This window comes from Triturus cristatus, chromosome 4_1 (assembly GCF_964204655.1).
Source record: "Triturus cristatus chromosome 4_1, aTriCri1.1, whole genome shotgun sequence".
NCBI classification, from domain to species: Eukaryota; Metazoa; Chordata; class Amphibia; order Caudata; family Salamandridae; genus Triturus; species Triturus cristatus.
In genome coordinates this window covers 1,215,096,646-1,215,112,185 of record NC_140585.1, presented here as the reverse complement: position 1 = coordinate 1,215,112,185, position 15,540 = coordinate 1,215,096,646, and the positions used below count along the sequence as shown (strand labels likewise).

The following is a 15,540-nucleotide window of genomic DNA, read 5'->3' as shown; positions in this document are numbered from 1 at the left end:
CCCCGGCAGGGTTGTCTGGCTGCCTCAGGTTTCAAAGTATGCTTTGGAGAGAGACTGCTAGTGTTTTCCAACAAACTGGGGAAACCATCTTTGCCACGGCCAATCAGAAGGCTTTTTACAAGTCAGTGGCTTTTCTTCTATTTTTGAAGCAGACCTTGCAAGTAAAGCGTCTTTTTCTCTTTTGTCATTCTCCAATGCCTTCCTTGGCCAGTCAAAAGTTTTCACCTAATTTGGACAATACACTGACAGTTTCCTACCTCTTTTTTTCCATGCTAGCTCCATGGCCCACCTATCTCCACGTTATGTGGATTATTACACTGCATTGATTCTTATTACTCTAACTGTAGTCTGTCTTCTCTCTTTTTCTTTCGGCGACATGCAGGGAAAATCGAAATCAAGATTCTAACAACAGGGGCATTTAGTGATGATGACGAGACACACTGGTTGTCAGAGGAGGACACTAAAAGCTTGAAAGACATCTTTTTTAATATTTTGGTAAGTATGCTTTAAAAAACCCTAATATTGTTTTTTGGGAAGTAGCATCTTGTGATAACTGGTCCAGGGCCTGAAAATTGATTTCACAGATGATAGTACACAATGCAGTTTGCTTATTTTTTTGTTCATCGGCACAACTTCAAAGTTACAAATAAAAAATGATAAATAAATGGAATTGTTTATCATAGAGGGAAACTTCACATTTAATGATGAAGATCTTAAGGCTACTTGAGTGTTGTTAGGAATACTTTGAATCAATATCAGAGTTATTTTCTGTTGTATGCCCCACCTTTTGGTAACATTTCTAGTGGGCGGGGAAGGGATGTGATAAGCTGAAGATTGTGCTTCTGAGCCATATGCAGGTACTTTGAAACCACCATTCCACAAAGACTTCAAACCATCCAGTGACTGTTAAAACTATTTTATTGCACATTTTTGATCAACTCTTTAAGGGTGATATTGTCCCTCTCAAACGTACCAGTTCTCAAGTGCGTGTATACCTCGCAGTTTTGGCACTATACAAGGTAAATGGTATATTGATTATTTGATAGATGAGTATGGTCAAAGGTAAATGTGTGCCAGATTTGGAAACCTTGGACACTGTAGAGAGCAGTTGACGAAAGCTCTGAAAACTCAGCTGTTTACGCCCGAAGACGCCCGAGTAGATCTAGTTTAGTCTTCAAGCTCTTTGCTTACACACTCCAGCGCCAAGACACCTCGGCATTCGAGCGCTTAATAAGCATCATATCATCATTTGTTAAACCTGCCTTCGGTGTTTTGCAGAGTAAGAACCTCTGGAGTTTACCCACAGTATATCTAGGTCTTTAAAAGCATTCAACAGACTAAGCATTCACAGTAGCTAACCAGCTTGTTTAAATAGCATTATGTTTTCCAGCGTCTCTTTTTGAAGTTTGAAAACTACTCTTGCTTTGGGCTTAGATGTATGAAAGCAGCTCACAGTGATGATTTCACTTTAGCATAAATGTTACTCTAAACAGTGCTGGAAGAACAAGACAGCTGAAAGAAGCGGAAGTGGGCATGAAGGTTTTATTTATGAAAAGCTGCCGCTTAATTACAACATGCTTTACAGAGGACAATTAGTCCACATTAGAAATTAGTGGAGTCTGACCACAGGCTATATCATCTGTCAGCACATTACCTTTATTGAGATGTACTAGCTACTGCAAGCTAGCACACATACTAGATGAACGTTTAAGAGGTTGATTTAGCCAGAATGTTATTTTTCAGTTTGAGAAAGATCACTGTAAATCACATAGTTCTCAATGTGTGTTTGTATATATAGGTCTCTGCTCTTAGGTTACTGTGCTGGCACGTTTCCTTTGATATACCCGTGATGTCGCTTAAATATGTTTTGTGACTCAACCAGAGCATTTGGCTGGAACCACAGAATTACCTTGGAGACTTCGTTATGGAGGGGTACATAGCTTAAAGAGATGGGAAGGTTACGAGGATTTGGGGCATCGGACTTGATTCGAATCTCCACTATTGGAGATGTCCTGGAACGTGAAGAAATTAAGCCCCTGACAACCTTTTGTAGTGAATACAACCTACACTGGTCCCAGTTACCTAATTATGCACAAGTGAGACACGCCTGGCTATCAGTGGGGTTGATGGGCTCTGAGATACCTGAGTATGCATCACTAGAAGGGATTTTGTTACAAGAAGAGTTGACAAAGGGAGCAATTTCCCTTACTTATAAGATATTGATCTGATAGAGCCATCTAGCCGCAGATTCCTTACCTTTGAATTTTCCAGGCATCAGACTAGATCGGGAAGACTTTTGCTCGAGCAATACCCTTGCACGCCGGTAGGTGGCCTCGGTCGGCTCCACATGACTCCATCCGCACCATAAGTGATGTCTGCGTCACCTATATAGGTGCCACCTCAGCATACTGATGACGTCCGTTCTTTCTTTCCGTGTCTGCTAGCGCAGATCCGTGAAGAGAGCTACTCTGTCACTTTTTGAAAGTATTTTTTTTACACTGTCAGCAATTTTTGGTGTGTAGATTTTTTCCAAACATGGCGATGAAGACTTTTGGATTCAAACTGTGCAGTGCCTGCCATCACGCCATGTTGGTGACGGATCAACACTTAATTTGTCTCTGGTGCCTGGAGCACAACTACGACTCAGTCGTGCTCCGACTGCCGGGCCATAGCTCTAAAAGCTTTGAGGGAGCAGTCCCTAAAGCTACTTGGGGCTCCCCAGAGGTCTTGTTCGCGGTCGAGAAGAAGGTCCAGGCACCACTCCTGGAATACTAAGTCCTCATCCTCCCACTCATAGTCGTCTAGTCGGTCAGGTAAGAGACATAAGAAACACAAGAAGCCAAAGCGTGTTTCAGCTTCTTCCCATCTGAAGACCCGAGGAGGACAACGAGAAGATTAGAGGCACTAATGATGGGCAAATAATCCCCATTCCCGTACCAGTGGGTTTAATATCTATGAAATATTCCTGGAACCCATTTGACACATTCCAAAGAAGGAAGCACGTCTATACATCTATTTGTATATCAAGTAATTGGAATTAACGTTTGAGTTACTCAAGAAGTGTTAAATGAATATTCTGTAAATATGAGTCCCGATGAAGTTCAAAACTGAAAATTTGAACGAAACACGTTGGCTGGATGGTTTCCGTATACTTGCGAATTTTTTGTGAAGACGCAAATATAGGAAGATATAAGAAGGGAAAAAAATAAAGAAATAAAAAGGAATATTTATAATGACCGTCTGAATGATTATTGGAAAGAGGTTGCTTCCCCAGTGCACCATTCCATTTTTTAACTTCTTCCCATTTGTCGGCCGACATGACGAAGGAGTCTTGACGCTATAGGCCTCGTTCTGCTGAAACTGTACCTGGGTTGGCTCCGTGCTTCCGTGCCTTCGCATGAGATGGAGCGAACACCGCTCACCTTAAAGAATTTTATGACACCATGTGCCTCATATTTGGGTGACCCGTCCCTCCCGGCGCGCCCTCGGGCCCCAGAGGCTCAGAGGAAGCTCCATTGGATTACTCAATGGTGGCTCAGGCGCCGATGCCCCCCAATTAATCTGGTGGTGGATCCGGACTGACGCCGATCGTGCCTCTGCAACCTTCCCATGCCCCCACGCCGAGATTCCCGTCATCAGCCCCATTCTTATCCCCGATGACCCGGAGCTGGATCGGCACCTACCAACGCCAATTCCGGCACTGACTGTACCCTTTGATCCTAGGTCGGTTCCTCAGCCTTATTTTGAATAGTTAGGAATGGAGGAAGATTGGGAGGGGTCGCTGGACCCTTTACAAGACCAACCTGAGCATGGAATGGACAAGACGAACATCTTGACAGAGGTGCTGCAGCCGGGTGTCTTGTTCTTGGACCCCTCCTGCCTTTCAACAAGCCCTTGACTAATGTCCTTCTGGGAACCTTGTCCAAGCCCAGCACAGAGGCTCCTGTGAATAGGACAATCGCCTGCCGCAATTCCTTAGCAACCACCCTACCCCCGAGAGCTTGGCGGTCCAAGCCTCTGCCTCACAAGATGCGTCCCCTCCCGCAACCCTGGACAGGAAATCCAAGAGACTGGATAGTTGGAGCAAGAAAGTATTTTCTTCCGCCAGCCTTGCATTGTGGTCAGTGAACACTGCATGCTATTGGAACATTTCTCCCACTCCTTGTGGGAAACGGTTGCACAAGTGCTGCCACAGGTCCTGGAGGAGGCCCGGGCCATTCTCTCCCCAGCACTATTAGATGAGAGAGATGCGGCAAAGTTCGCCATTCGTTGAGGGCTGGACACAACTGACTCGCTGGGCAGAGCGAGGTCATCATCTGTGGATGTTTTACGCTAGGATTTCTAGGCTTCCCTTATGGACATGCCCTTTGATGGCACACGTCTCTTTAAAGACCAGGCCAACATGGCCCTGAAGTGCTTTAAGGACTCACGGGCTACACCAAGTACTTGGGCCTCCAAGTGGTCACCCATCCCCGTCTGCCTTTCTCCCCTTTCGTGGCCACAGAAGTGGCTTTCAGCCATGCCAGCCATATTCCAGCCACCAGAGCCCGCAAGTTCAGCAACCTCTAGGCAGCCTTGGGCGCGGCTCCATCCAACCCCATGGGACAGCAGCCAGAGATCGGGTCAGTCCTCTTCTCCCCCCTGCAGACTCCAAACCTTCCTAGTCCGGTCCTTCAAGATCATGGACGGCTAATTGGTGGCAGAATCGGCCATCACCTCCACCTTTGGCAAAACATAAATTCGGACAGGTTGAGTTTTTCAGCTAGTTCAAAGGGACTACTCCCTCCACTTCAAAACTACAGCTCCCTCCATGCCTCCAACTTATAACCAGCTGACTGAGGACCACCAGAACTTGCTTCAGCAGAAAGTCAGGGCCCTCTTGGTCAAGGGAGCCATAACGAGGGGTCCGTCGTTAGCAGTAGGCTGTGGTTGCTGTTACAGCTAGTTTCTGGTCCCGAAAAAGTACAAGGGTCTTTTCCTATCGTAGATCTGCAAACCCTCATCTACTTCCTCCAAAAAGGAAAAGTTCAAGATACTCACTCCAGCTCAGGTCTTGTGTGCCCTGGAGCCTGAAGACTGGATGCCTATTTTCACATTCCCATCCTGCCTGCTCATCGGCGTTACCTGCGGTTCAAGGTAGGCCACCAGGACTTTCAGTTCACAGTGCTCCCCTTTGGCCTAAGCAGCACCCCTCAGGTGTTCACCAAGGTGATGGCGGTGGTCGCAGCTTATCTGTGCAGATCAGGGGTGCCAGTCTTCCACTGTCTCAACGACAGGCTGTTAAAGGTGAGCTTGCCGTAGGCTGTCGTCTCCCACCTACAGACTATGGGGAACCTCATGCTTTCGCTGGGGCTCACTATCAACGTGCCAAAGTCACACCTGACTGCCTCTCAGATGCTCGCTTTCATCAAAGCTGTTCTGGACACAGTGCAGTTTCGGGTCAATCCCCGAGCAGCAAGGCCAGGATAATCAGGCTATGATACTGATGTTTCATCCTCTATCCTAGATTTCGGTGAGACTGACTCTGAGGCTGCTGGGCCTCATGGCCTCCTGCATCCTGCTAGTGACACGTGGCATATGTGGGCTCTGCAGTGGGACCTGAAGTTCCAGTGGGCGCAGCATATTGGGAACCGCTCCGACATGGTCCAGATCTCGGAGGGAACTGCACAGGACCTGCAGTGGTGGTTGACCAACCGCAATTGGGGCAGAGGCAGACCCCCTTTACCTCCACCAACCAGATCGCTCAGTAGTGACAGTTGTGTCACTCCTGGGATGGGGCAGACATCTTTGACAGGTGGAGATCAGAGGACATTTGTCTCCAGCAGACTCGACATCAGCTTGCTGGAGCGCCAAGCGATTCGCTTGGCATTGAAAGCTTTTCCATTAAGGGAAAGCTGGTTCAGGTGTTCACAGACACACAACCGCCATGTGGTACTGCAACAAACAGGGCGGGTGGGTTCATGAATCCTTTGTCCAGAGGCCCTACGTCTCTGGACATGGCTGGAACACCTGGCAGGTTCCCTGAATGCTAGGGTTGACTAACTCAGCTGTCGATGCCTAGCGGATCACGAATGAAGTCTCCATCCAGAGATGGCGCTTGGTCTCTTTCAAAACTGGTGAGAACCTTGGTTAGATCTGTTTGCCTCTGCCGAAAAAGTGCAATGTCAGTGGTTTTGCACGCTAGAGTTTCCAAGGCAGCACCCGCTCGGCGACGCTTTTCGTCTCGAGTGGAGCACAGGCCTACTGTACGCCTTTCTTCTAATACCACTCCTGTCCAGAGTGCTCAAGAAGATCAGGAGCGACCGGGTGCAAGTCATTCTTGTGCCTCCGACTGGGCATGGAGGGTCTGGTATTCCGAGCTTCTTCAACGGAGCATCGATCCTCCAATCAGGCTGCCCCCTTCGGTAGAATCTTTTGTCGCACCAGCAGGAAGGATCGTCCACGTGAACCTGACAACTCTACACCTTCTTGCGTGGAGATTGAGCGTGGCAGTTGATAGCATTCAACCTTCCTCCTGAAGTCTGTAATGTTATTTTGGCAGCCACGTATCCCTCTACCAAGACCGTGTATGCCTGACGGTGGAAATAATTTGTAAAATGTTGTACACAAAGGTCTCAAGTCCTTCTCTTTGTTTTGACCCTTGCCCATCCGGACCCTGCTCTGGGCACTCTTAAAGGGTACCTTTCGTTTGGTCTTATCTGCCTTCTTGAGGCTGTCAGACCAACCGTCTTTATTTAAGTACCCTATTGTATAGGTTAATGCATCCGACGCAATGTCAATACACCTTCCACTCCGGGGCTCATGGGAGTCTCTCCAGGCTTGATTACTTCCTCATGCCCGCGGCCCAGTCCTCCCACGTTGGGGAGGTTAGACACTTGGCCCGGGGCATTTCAGATCACTTCCCTGTGTGGCTTCTTTTCGACACGGGGACGCAAGCCGCGTGGCGGATCGCCCCTATTAACCCTTGGCATCTACGCAACCCCAAGACTCGCAACAGCCTCATTAAGTCGCTCGACCACTACTTCCTGGAGAACGAGGGGTCTGTTTTGTCCTCAGTGTCCCTGTGGGAAGCCTTCAAAACTGTTATTCGTGGACAGGCCCTATCTTTAATAGTTGAGACCAAGAAAGCTAGGAATGGGAGGTCGTGAGGCTGGAGGCCGAAATACTGGAGTTGGAGGCTGATCTAGACTTAGGTGTCACCCAGGATAGGCTCCACGCCCTTAGCTTGAAACAGTTTGAATATAAATCCCTTGTTACGGATGCCGCCAAGACAATGTACAGGGAATAGCAAAGTAGACTGTATGATGTTGGGGATAAGGCGGGTAAATTGATTGCATGGCTTGATAAGAAGGAGAGAGCGAACCGTGTGGTCCCTGTGCTTCAGAATTCCGACGGTGTGCATGTGACTGACCCTGGCGAGATTGTGGAGTGTTTTGCTGACTATTTTCGTGTGGTCTACTCCCCGGTGTCTGATAGAGATGAGGATGACTCCCGTTTCTTGTTGAGGGACATTGCGCTGCCCTGCCTGTCTGAAGAGGATCGAGAGTGCTTGGAGGCATCGTTGTCGGCCGACGAGATTGCTACCGCGATTCGTTCCCTTCGTTCTGGCAAGGCTATGGGCCCCAATGGATTGCCTATTGAATTGTACAAATTGCGCCCGGATAAAGTCGCACCGTTTCTCCGTGATATGTTTCTGGAGTCGCGTGAGCTTGGTTCCCTCCCTTGTGACCAGCGTCTGGCCACTATAGTTGTGATTCCTAAGGAGGGCAAGCCTCGTGATCGTTGTGCCTCATACAGGCCTATTTCCCTATTGAATGCTGAACCGAAGATTCTCGCCAAGGTCCTTGCTAATCGCTTACTCGCTGTTATCTGTGACCTGATTCATCTGGATCAATCTGGTTTCATTCTGCACCGGAACACTGCTCTCAACTTGCGGCGTTTACATGGCGTTCTCGCCAGGGCGGAGTTTCTTTCCGAGCCGGCCATCTTGGCTTCCTTGGACGCCACGATGGCCTTTGATACTATAGAATGGGCATATCTTTGGGCCACTCTGGCGAAGTTCGGTTTCGGTGCGGGATTTATTTGTTGGGTGAGACTTTTATATACGGATCCGCTAGCTCAGGTTGTTGTCAATGGGAGGGTGTCCCAGCCCTTCGCTCTCGGGAGGGGTACTAGGCAGGGGTGTCCGTTGTCCCCCCTGCTCTTTGCTCTTGCTCTAGAACCGCTCGCAGCCTGGCTCCGATGGGAACCGTCGATAAAGGGCATTCAGTGGGCCCCTGGCTTTGAGGACCGGGTTTCGTTGTACGCCGACGATATTCTTTTGTACCTCACCTCCCCGCGTGAATCCCTTAACGTCCTCTTTGACGTCCTCACTTCTTTCGGTAAAAACTCCGGTTTGATCATTAATTGGTCTAAATCGTGTGTGCATGTTATTTCCGGTGGCCTTCCCCCTTTACCGAATAGGTTTCCCATTCAAATTTCGCAATCCGGTTTCAAGTACTTGGGGGTCTACGTATCGTTGGACCCGGCGGTCCGCCACGAGCATAATCTCCTTCCTCCTCTCCGGCGATTGAAGTTGGACGTGGCTCGGTGGCGTAGATTGCGGTTGTCGCCACTCGGTCGAGCGGCACTTTTTAAAATGATGTCCCTGCCCCGATTTCTCTACGCACTCCAGAACTCCTTTGATATTATTCCGGCGGCCTACTTCCGGGAGGTGGAGGGTTTACAGAGGAGACTTGTTTGCGACGGTCGCGCACGCATCGCTCTTGCAAAACTGACTCTCCCCTGGTATGACGGGGGCAATGCGCTCCCGGACATCAGGAGGTATTATTGGGCCTCCCAGTTGTCCGCTATCAACCATGCTACGTATGCACCCGGTCCAAATCCGGCTTTCGAGATGGATAAATATCAGTTGCCTGGTGGCAACTTCAACAGAGCGCTCTACTCTCGGACGGCGGGGAGGAACCTAACGGGACCCACTAAGATTGCAGTACGTGTGTGGAAGGATGCCAATGTGGCCATGGGATGGAATTATCGCCTGACACGAGCGACCCCCTTGTTTGCATCGGACAGATTGGGATGCCTCTGGACAACGAAAGGTTTTGAGAACTGGGATACGATTGCCATTAGCAGAGTGGGTGATCTCTGGGTGAAAGGTGCGGTCAAATCCTTTGCGGTGCTTCAGAGTGAGTACGAGTTGAGTGAGAGGGAGTTCTTCAGATATGCACAGGTTCGCCACGCTTTGCTGTCGGTCTTCAGGGCCGGTACCACAGTCCCTGCATCTTCACCACTCGAGGACCGTATACTTGATGGTCATCTGCCCGATAGTACGATTTCCTTGATTTATAAGAAATTAATCAACAATCGGGCGGACCTCCTTGTGCGTCTTCGGGAGGCCTGGACCGGAGACGGGTTGGAGTTGGATGACTCGTCCGGCTCAAAATTCTTCACCGTGTTTATGTCACGGGTCCTCGTTTGGTTGTGATGGGTTTTTCTCCGGATGGGCTGTGTAAGCGCGGTTGTGGAATGAGCGCCACCTTCCTTCATATCCTTTGGGAGTGCCGCAAGGTTGCGGCATATTGGCACCGTGTGCATGCTGTAATGGAGTGTGTCACTGGGGTCGCTCTGTTGCCTGAGGCTCGTCGATGTTTGTTGAATGTATGGGAGCTGAATGACTACAACGTAGCCCAGGCCCGGTGGGCGGCACTTGGGAACATGATTGCAAAGAGGGATATCGCGCAGCTTTGGGGTTCCCGACGGCCTCCCACCGTGTCAGTGTGGAAGGAGAACATGGACTGGTGCATGTTCAGAGAGAAGACGGTATATCTGGTTCGGGGCAAGCCCGGGGCGTGGGGTAGAATTTGGGGTCAGTGGAACACCTACCGAGGTAACATCTGTACGCCCCCTTTTGAAGATACTCCGGACATTTCTCTGTCCCCCTGATCCTGAGGTTCCTGGAATACTGTACCCTTTTTGCTGATTGTTCTGACTTCCCCGCTGCCTCCCTCCCCCCCTGGTCATCTCTATTGTCCTCCTGATTTTCTACCTGGTATGGTGGGGTCCCCCCATTGGCGCTCGACACCGTCTAGACTTTTTCTCGCCTTGAGTTTTGTTTTCTTGTTTCTTTGTTTGTTCTTTTCTTTTAAATTTTGAAATATTTGTATCCTGCCTAACTTCTGAGTTGCCGAGAATATCTCCTGTAACCCTGCTGAGCCTCTGGGGATCAGTCGCTGCTTCGTGACGTCAAGCAATTGACATGTATATACTAGCGGCCGGCCCTGGTGGTTGTAGGCCCATATTTGTAATGATGCTTTTTTGCATAATAAAGTTTTTCAAAAAAAAAAAAAAGTACCCTATTGTAAACACATTTATTAAGGGGCTTGTACATATGTTCCCACCTGCCCCATTCATCATGCCTCAGTGGGACCTTAATTTGGTTCTCACCTTCCAGATGTGTGCTCCATTCGAACATCTGCACAACTGCCCCCTCCAGCTGCCTACCATCAAAATAGCCTTTTTAGTGGCAATAACTTCTGCCACGAACGCAAGCGAATTGCAGGCTCTGTCATCCAAGCCTCTTTACCTGACCTTCTTCCCTGATAAGGTGGTGCTTCGCACTAGGGCCTCTTTGTTACCGAAAGTGGTAAAACCATTCCACGTGGAGCAATCTGTCACCACACCCACTTTCTATGTTCCTGAGCACCCCTCGAAAGAGGATGAGCAAATCTACGTCTGTACCCAAAAAGAGCGTATCGTTCTACCTTGACTGCAGTAAAGAGTTCCGGGTGGACGACCAACTCTTCATGGGGTACGTTGGATCAAAGTAAGGTTGTGCGGTGCAGAAGAGGACTACCTCACAATGGGTTGTCCTTTGCATCAAAAGGTACTATGCTCTGGCCAAAAAAAAACAGCCTCCTGAAGGCTTAAGAGCTCATTCCACCAGAGCTAAGGCTGCTACCATGGCTTTGCAATGTGAAGTTCCAGTCCTCATCATTTGCCAGGCAGCAACGTGGGCATCCCTGGACATGTTTACCAAACACTACTGACTGGAAAGTCAAATCCGATGGGGCAGCCTTTTTGGCTAACCACCTCCACAGTTCCTTTTCCGGGGATGGTATTGCTTGGGTATCTATTCAAAGGTAAGGAGTCTGCGTCTAGATGTCTCTATCAGATGGACAAGTTACTTCCCTTCGGGAACGCCTTATCTGGTTGAGACATGATCTAGCTGCAGATTCCTTATTTACCCAACCATCCTCCCCGTACTGCGGTTAGTTTTTAGAGTCAGGCCAGATCCCTTGCAGAACCCTACTTGTCCTAAACAGACAATTGTCAGTGCACTTCATAGCTCCACGCTTCTGGCGTGGAAAGTTGTGAATAGTAGCGGAGGTCAGCGTGCTGCGGTGGCGCCTATATAGGTGTCATGGCTGTCAACCAACGTCACCTACCGCCTAGGAAATTCAAAGGTAAGGAATCTGCGGCTAGATCATGTCTCTGTCAGATTAGGCATTACCGAAGGTAAGTAACTTGTCCAACAATAATATGCCTGATAATTTGGTCAAGCTTCCAGAGCGCTGGGAGGGAGAGGTGGGAGAACTAGAGGACATTGATTAGGAAGCTGCATTGATGCACCGCAGGGAGGCGGCTACTAAATTCCGACTGCGCTTTACACAGAAAGAATGAATGAATGAATCTGCATTTCTAAAGCGCATGGCTACCAGAAGGCCTCCCAGCGCTAGAAGCAGAGTCATTTTTCGAACAATGGGTAAGACGTCAACCCCGACCTGTCTTCGATGCCACGCAGCAAAGCAAGACTTTATACATACATTATGGGGATGTTCCAACCTTCAGGTCTACTGGGCTGAGTTAATAAAAGAGCTTAGCTCCATCCTGGAACATCACTCTCCAGATGGACCCCAAATACGTACTATTGGGAATCCAAAATGTTGCGAACGCTCCACGTCCCCAACCTATCTTTAGTCCCTTGGTCTGGTTGTTGCCAAGAGGGAAGTGGCCAGGCGATGGAGGGACGGTAGACATACCCACTTTTCAAGAATGGAGGAGAGGGATGGGCCTCTTTTTATGGCGTTCGAGAAGGTCGCTTATAACAGTAGGGGCTGCCCCCAAAAATTACGAAGAGTGATTGTATTGAATCTTTCCTCGCGATTTGCTACCGCTTTGGAAGTTGTGTAATTGTCCTCCCTACAACTGTTGTTACTGTTTGAATAATTATATGGTTGTTACGGGACACAAAATCAAAAGACATTTCACAAAAAATATATATATGTTTTGTGACTTATCTAAACACAAATAATGGCCTTGAGTGACCAAAGAGTATTACAGAGGTTGACATAATTACATCTTCACATGGAGGTGAGATTGTCAGGTTAATCTTTTAGAATCATTGTTGGGATCCCTGGAATTAGTATTTGCTGCTGGCAGAGAGAGCTCATATCACAAACTGCCTGGCCTTTTGTGAGGCTCTTTGATGGTGATAACTCATGGTCAGCATGCTCTTCTGCCAGACTGTCCTATCAGTTTTGTTGGACAGCCACTAGTTAGTACAGCCTTGTTCACACCTAACAAACACCACTCTGCTCCATTGTCTTCCAATGTTCAAAGCAGTAATGAGAGCACTGTGTGAATCATGCGCCAACAGGATGTACAATTCTTCAATGGAACTGAGAGGAGGTGGCCGGGGGACAAAAAAAGTAACGTGCAATGCAGGAAGACGAACGTGGTTAGCTAAGTTTTCAGCTGTTCATGGAAAACTCAAAGGGACCAAACTAAAATTCTCCCGGAGCAAGTTTGAAAGCTGGCAGAGGGGTATGGCGATTAAAAAGAAAACTGGTTTGTGTTTTCACTTCTTGAAGAGCGGCATCATGTGTTGGAGATCCGCCTGACTGTAGGAAGATTTGAAGTGCTGTACAGCCTCGAGAGGTGCCACGGATATTCATAGGTCAGCAGCATAGAGGGAGGTGCGCGCAGCATAGACGAAGGTGCGCGCAGCATAGATGGAGGTGCGCGCAGCATAGAGGGAGGTGCGCGCAGCATAGACGGAGGTGCGCCCATCTATACTCGAAAGGACTGGTCCTTACATTGCTCTTCAGTAATCTAAAATGGAGTAAACTGCTATACCTTAAAAGTCAGTTTTGTAAAGAGCAGATTGGGCATTTTGGCGCCGTGCCCCCGAGACTGGACATTGGCAATGAACTGAAATACACAAATTGCATGGTAACTAGAGTGAAGGAGACGCTATCAAAGGCAGTTCACTTAGCCTGGACTAAACTGAGGGAGAAGGTTGGGCGGAGTAAAAAAAAATTACGAACTCTTTGGTGGCATCGCTGTAAAAAACCTGTAGTCCCTGTTCAGTAGACAACTGCAAGATCGGTGGACATCCCAAGGCAGTGATGCTTTCAATTCAAACTGTGGGCCACTGGTGCACCAGTAGCTTGAAAAGTTTTTGATTGGTACCTTATTCTATAGTGATTGTAAAGACTGGAGAATGCTCGGGATCGAGTCAATCCATCCCAGAATTGCCTGGAATAACATGTCGGACCAAAGTAGGATCTCACCTTTAGAAACCTACAGAAGCTGGATCAGGCTGAAACTTCAAAGATCCCGAACCACTATTCTTGTACAAGGACAGAAATATAAAGGAGTGGCCGCAAAAAGATGATGTTTAAAAAAAAAATCAAAGATAGAGTTGAGATCCCCTTCAACATGTTTTGTGTTTGTTTCTCATGCAGTTTTTGTCATTCTGCAAAAGTGTAAAGGCTCTTTTTTATTGTATCAAAATTTGAAAAGCTGCAAGATAGAAAATAATTTCTGAAGAAATCCAAAAATGCAAATACATGAATTAGAAAGCAGAATATTTTTACCTTCACTTGTGGTCATCTTTCAGTACCTAATAATCGGGTCAGAGATTTCCCACAAATTACACAAAAGTGGACTACGAGAAATGCAGCGACATAACATCTAAAGAAGTTAACATTTTCTGAATACATGTTCACAAAATATTTATTTGGTTACTGTGGGAAGTAGTTAACAGACCTTTATTGTCTATTGAATGTTGTGATCTATTCATATATCTTCCGCTCTTTTGACTAAGAGTTTTTGTGTTCCTCCACAGATCCATGGAACAGAAGAGGTTCACAAGGAGAAGAAGCGGCAGCAGCAGCTCGAGGACAATTACCGGTTTGTTTGGGATCACGAGGCGGATGATGCCAGAACGTCAGGTGGCAACACGGAATCTGATGAACTAGATTTCTGATAGGACAAAAAGATCCCAGAAAGTAAAAAACCTGAGACATTGTCCCTTTGACTTCCTTATATTCTGTCTTAGTCTGAACGGGTCTCCACTTGTACAGTACCTGCAGAATGATTCTACCTGCGTTTTTCGTGTAATAGCCCTGTTCAGCGAAGCGGGGATTTGTGGCTTTTCTACGCCGTCAATGAGCTAAATCTTTAAATTAGCTCATTGTGCAGTCAGCCTGGGTGTGAGTTTGTTGCAAGATAGAAAAATCAAATGTTAGCATAATCTGCTTTTTGTTTGTCTGCGGGTGATTGATGTGTGCGTTTGTGCCTGAATTGATGGTGCGTAGTTATGCAAGTGGGACCTTCTGTCCTGGAGTGTTGTGATGTGTGTTGACGGGAAAGTATGCTGACATTGCAATAGTTTAAAAGGTCGATTTGCACTGGACAGAAACAGTTCTGTAGAAAAAAACAGACCGAAAACAGTAAACAAGCATTTTAATACAAAATATTTGAAATTCCCCTATGCATAACCTACCTTGGCTTCCTCAAATTGAGGACTGGTTTTATATTCGCTAAAGTTAGGGCACTGATTTGTCCGCGTGACATACGAACATCCGACGGATTAAGATACAATAAGGGTCCCCGTTTACTAGATGCCCTTCAGAAGAATGCGATTCCAATACCAAAAACCCAGAGAGATACATTTTCCTCTTCCTTCAGAAGTACTGAAGTTAGTCAGTAGTAAACATTCCAGAGAAGTGCCAGAAACAAGTGTTCTATGGAACAACTCTAGAGGTAGGATTCTTGCAGAGCAATAAGAGATGTGAACAGTAGCAAGACTGTCGACAAATACAAGGAAGGAAGGCAGGTACAGCTCGGATGCCAAGAGTTTTTCAGCTAGTTCCCAGTTAGAGTGTTCTCTGGGGTTCCTGCCGCTCTTTATTCATCCTGTTCTTCAGAACCTTGTCAAGTGGTCTACTGGAGAGCTGAGCATACGAGTTATTGCATGGTTTCCACCAATGCATTGCAATTATGAACTGGTGCAAAAGATTTCAATAAAATTGTGCTTTGATTTCTCAATTGTGTGTATGGCTCTGATTTCCAGGGAGGGGGGGGGGGGGTTAGAGGATGGGGGCGGGTGGATGCTTTTTGATGCATTGTGCATGTGTGTGGTGCTCCCATTTGATGCTCAGAAAGCGGGTTTCAGCATTTTGAGCTTATACCATGAGACCACATGCATTCAGATACTTTTACACCAAAATATAAACAAAACCTCTCATTCGAGTG

At 47.5% G+C, this 15,540-nt stretch overlaps 1 protein-coding gene across 6 annotated transcripts in view; it reads left to right on the top strand.

The window, feature by feature from the left end:
* Nucleotides 1–15,333, top strand: part of OS9 (OS9 endoplasmic reticulum lectin) — a 241,551-nt gene extending 226,218 nt beyond the window's left edge. For all 6 annotated transcript variants that reach the window (XM_085654566.1, XM_085654565.1, XM_085654562.1 and 3 more), the window contains 2 exons: nucleotides 383–495; nucleotides 14,129–15,333. In XM_085654566.1, the coding sequence (XP_085510692.1) occupies nucleotides 383–495; nucleotides 14,129–14,269 (254 nt within the window). In that variant the 3' untranslated portion in view covers nucleotides 14,270–15,333. The remainder of the gene's footprint in view (nucleotides 1–382; nucleotides 496–14,128) is intronic.
* The last annotated feature ends 207 nt before the right edge of the window (nucleotides 15,334–15,540 follow it).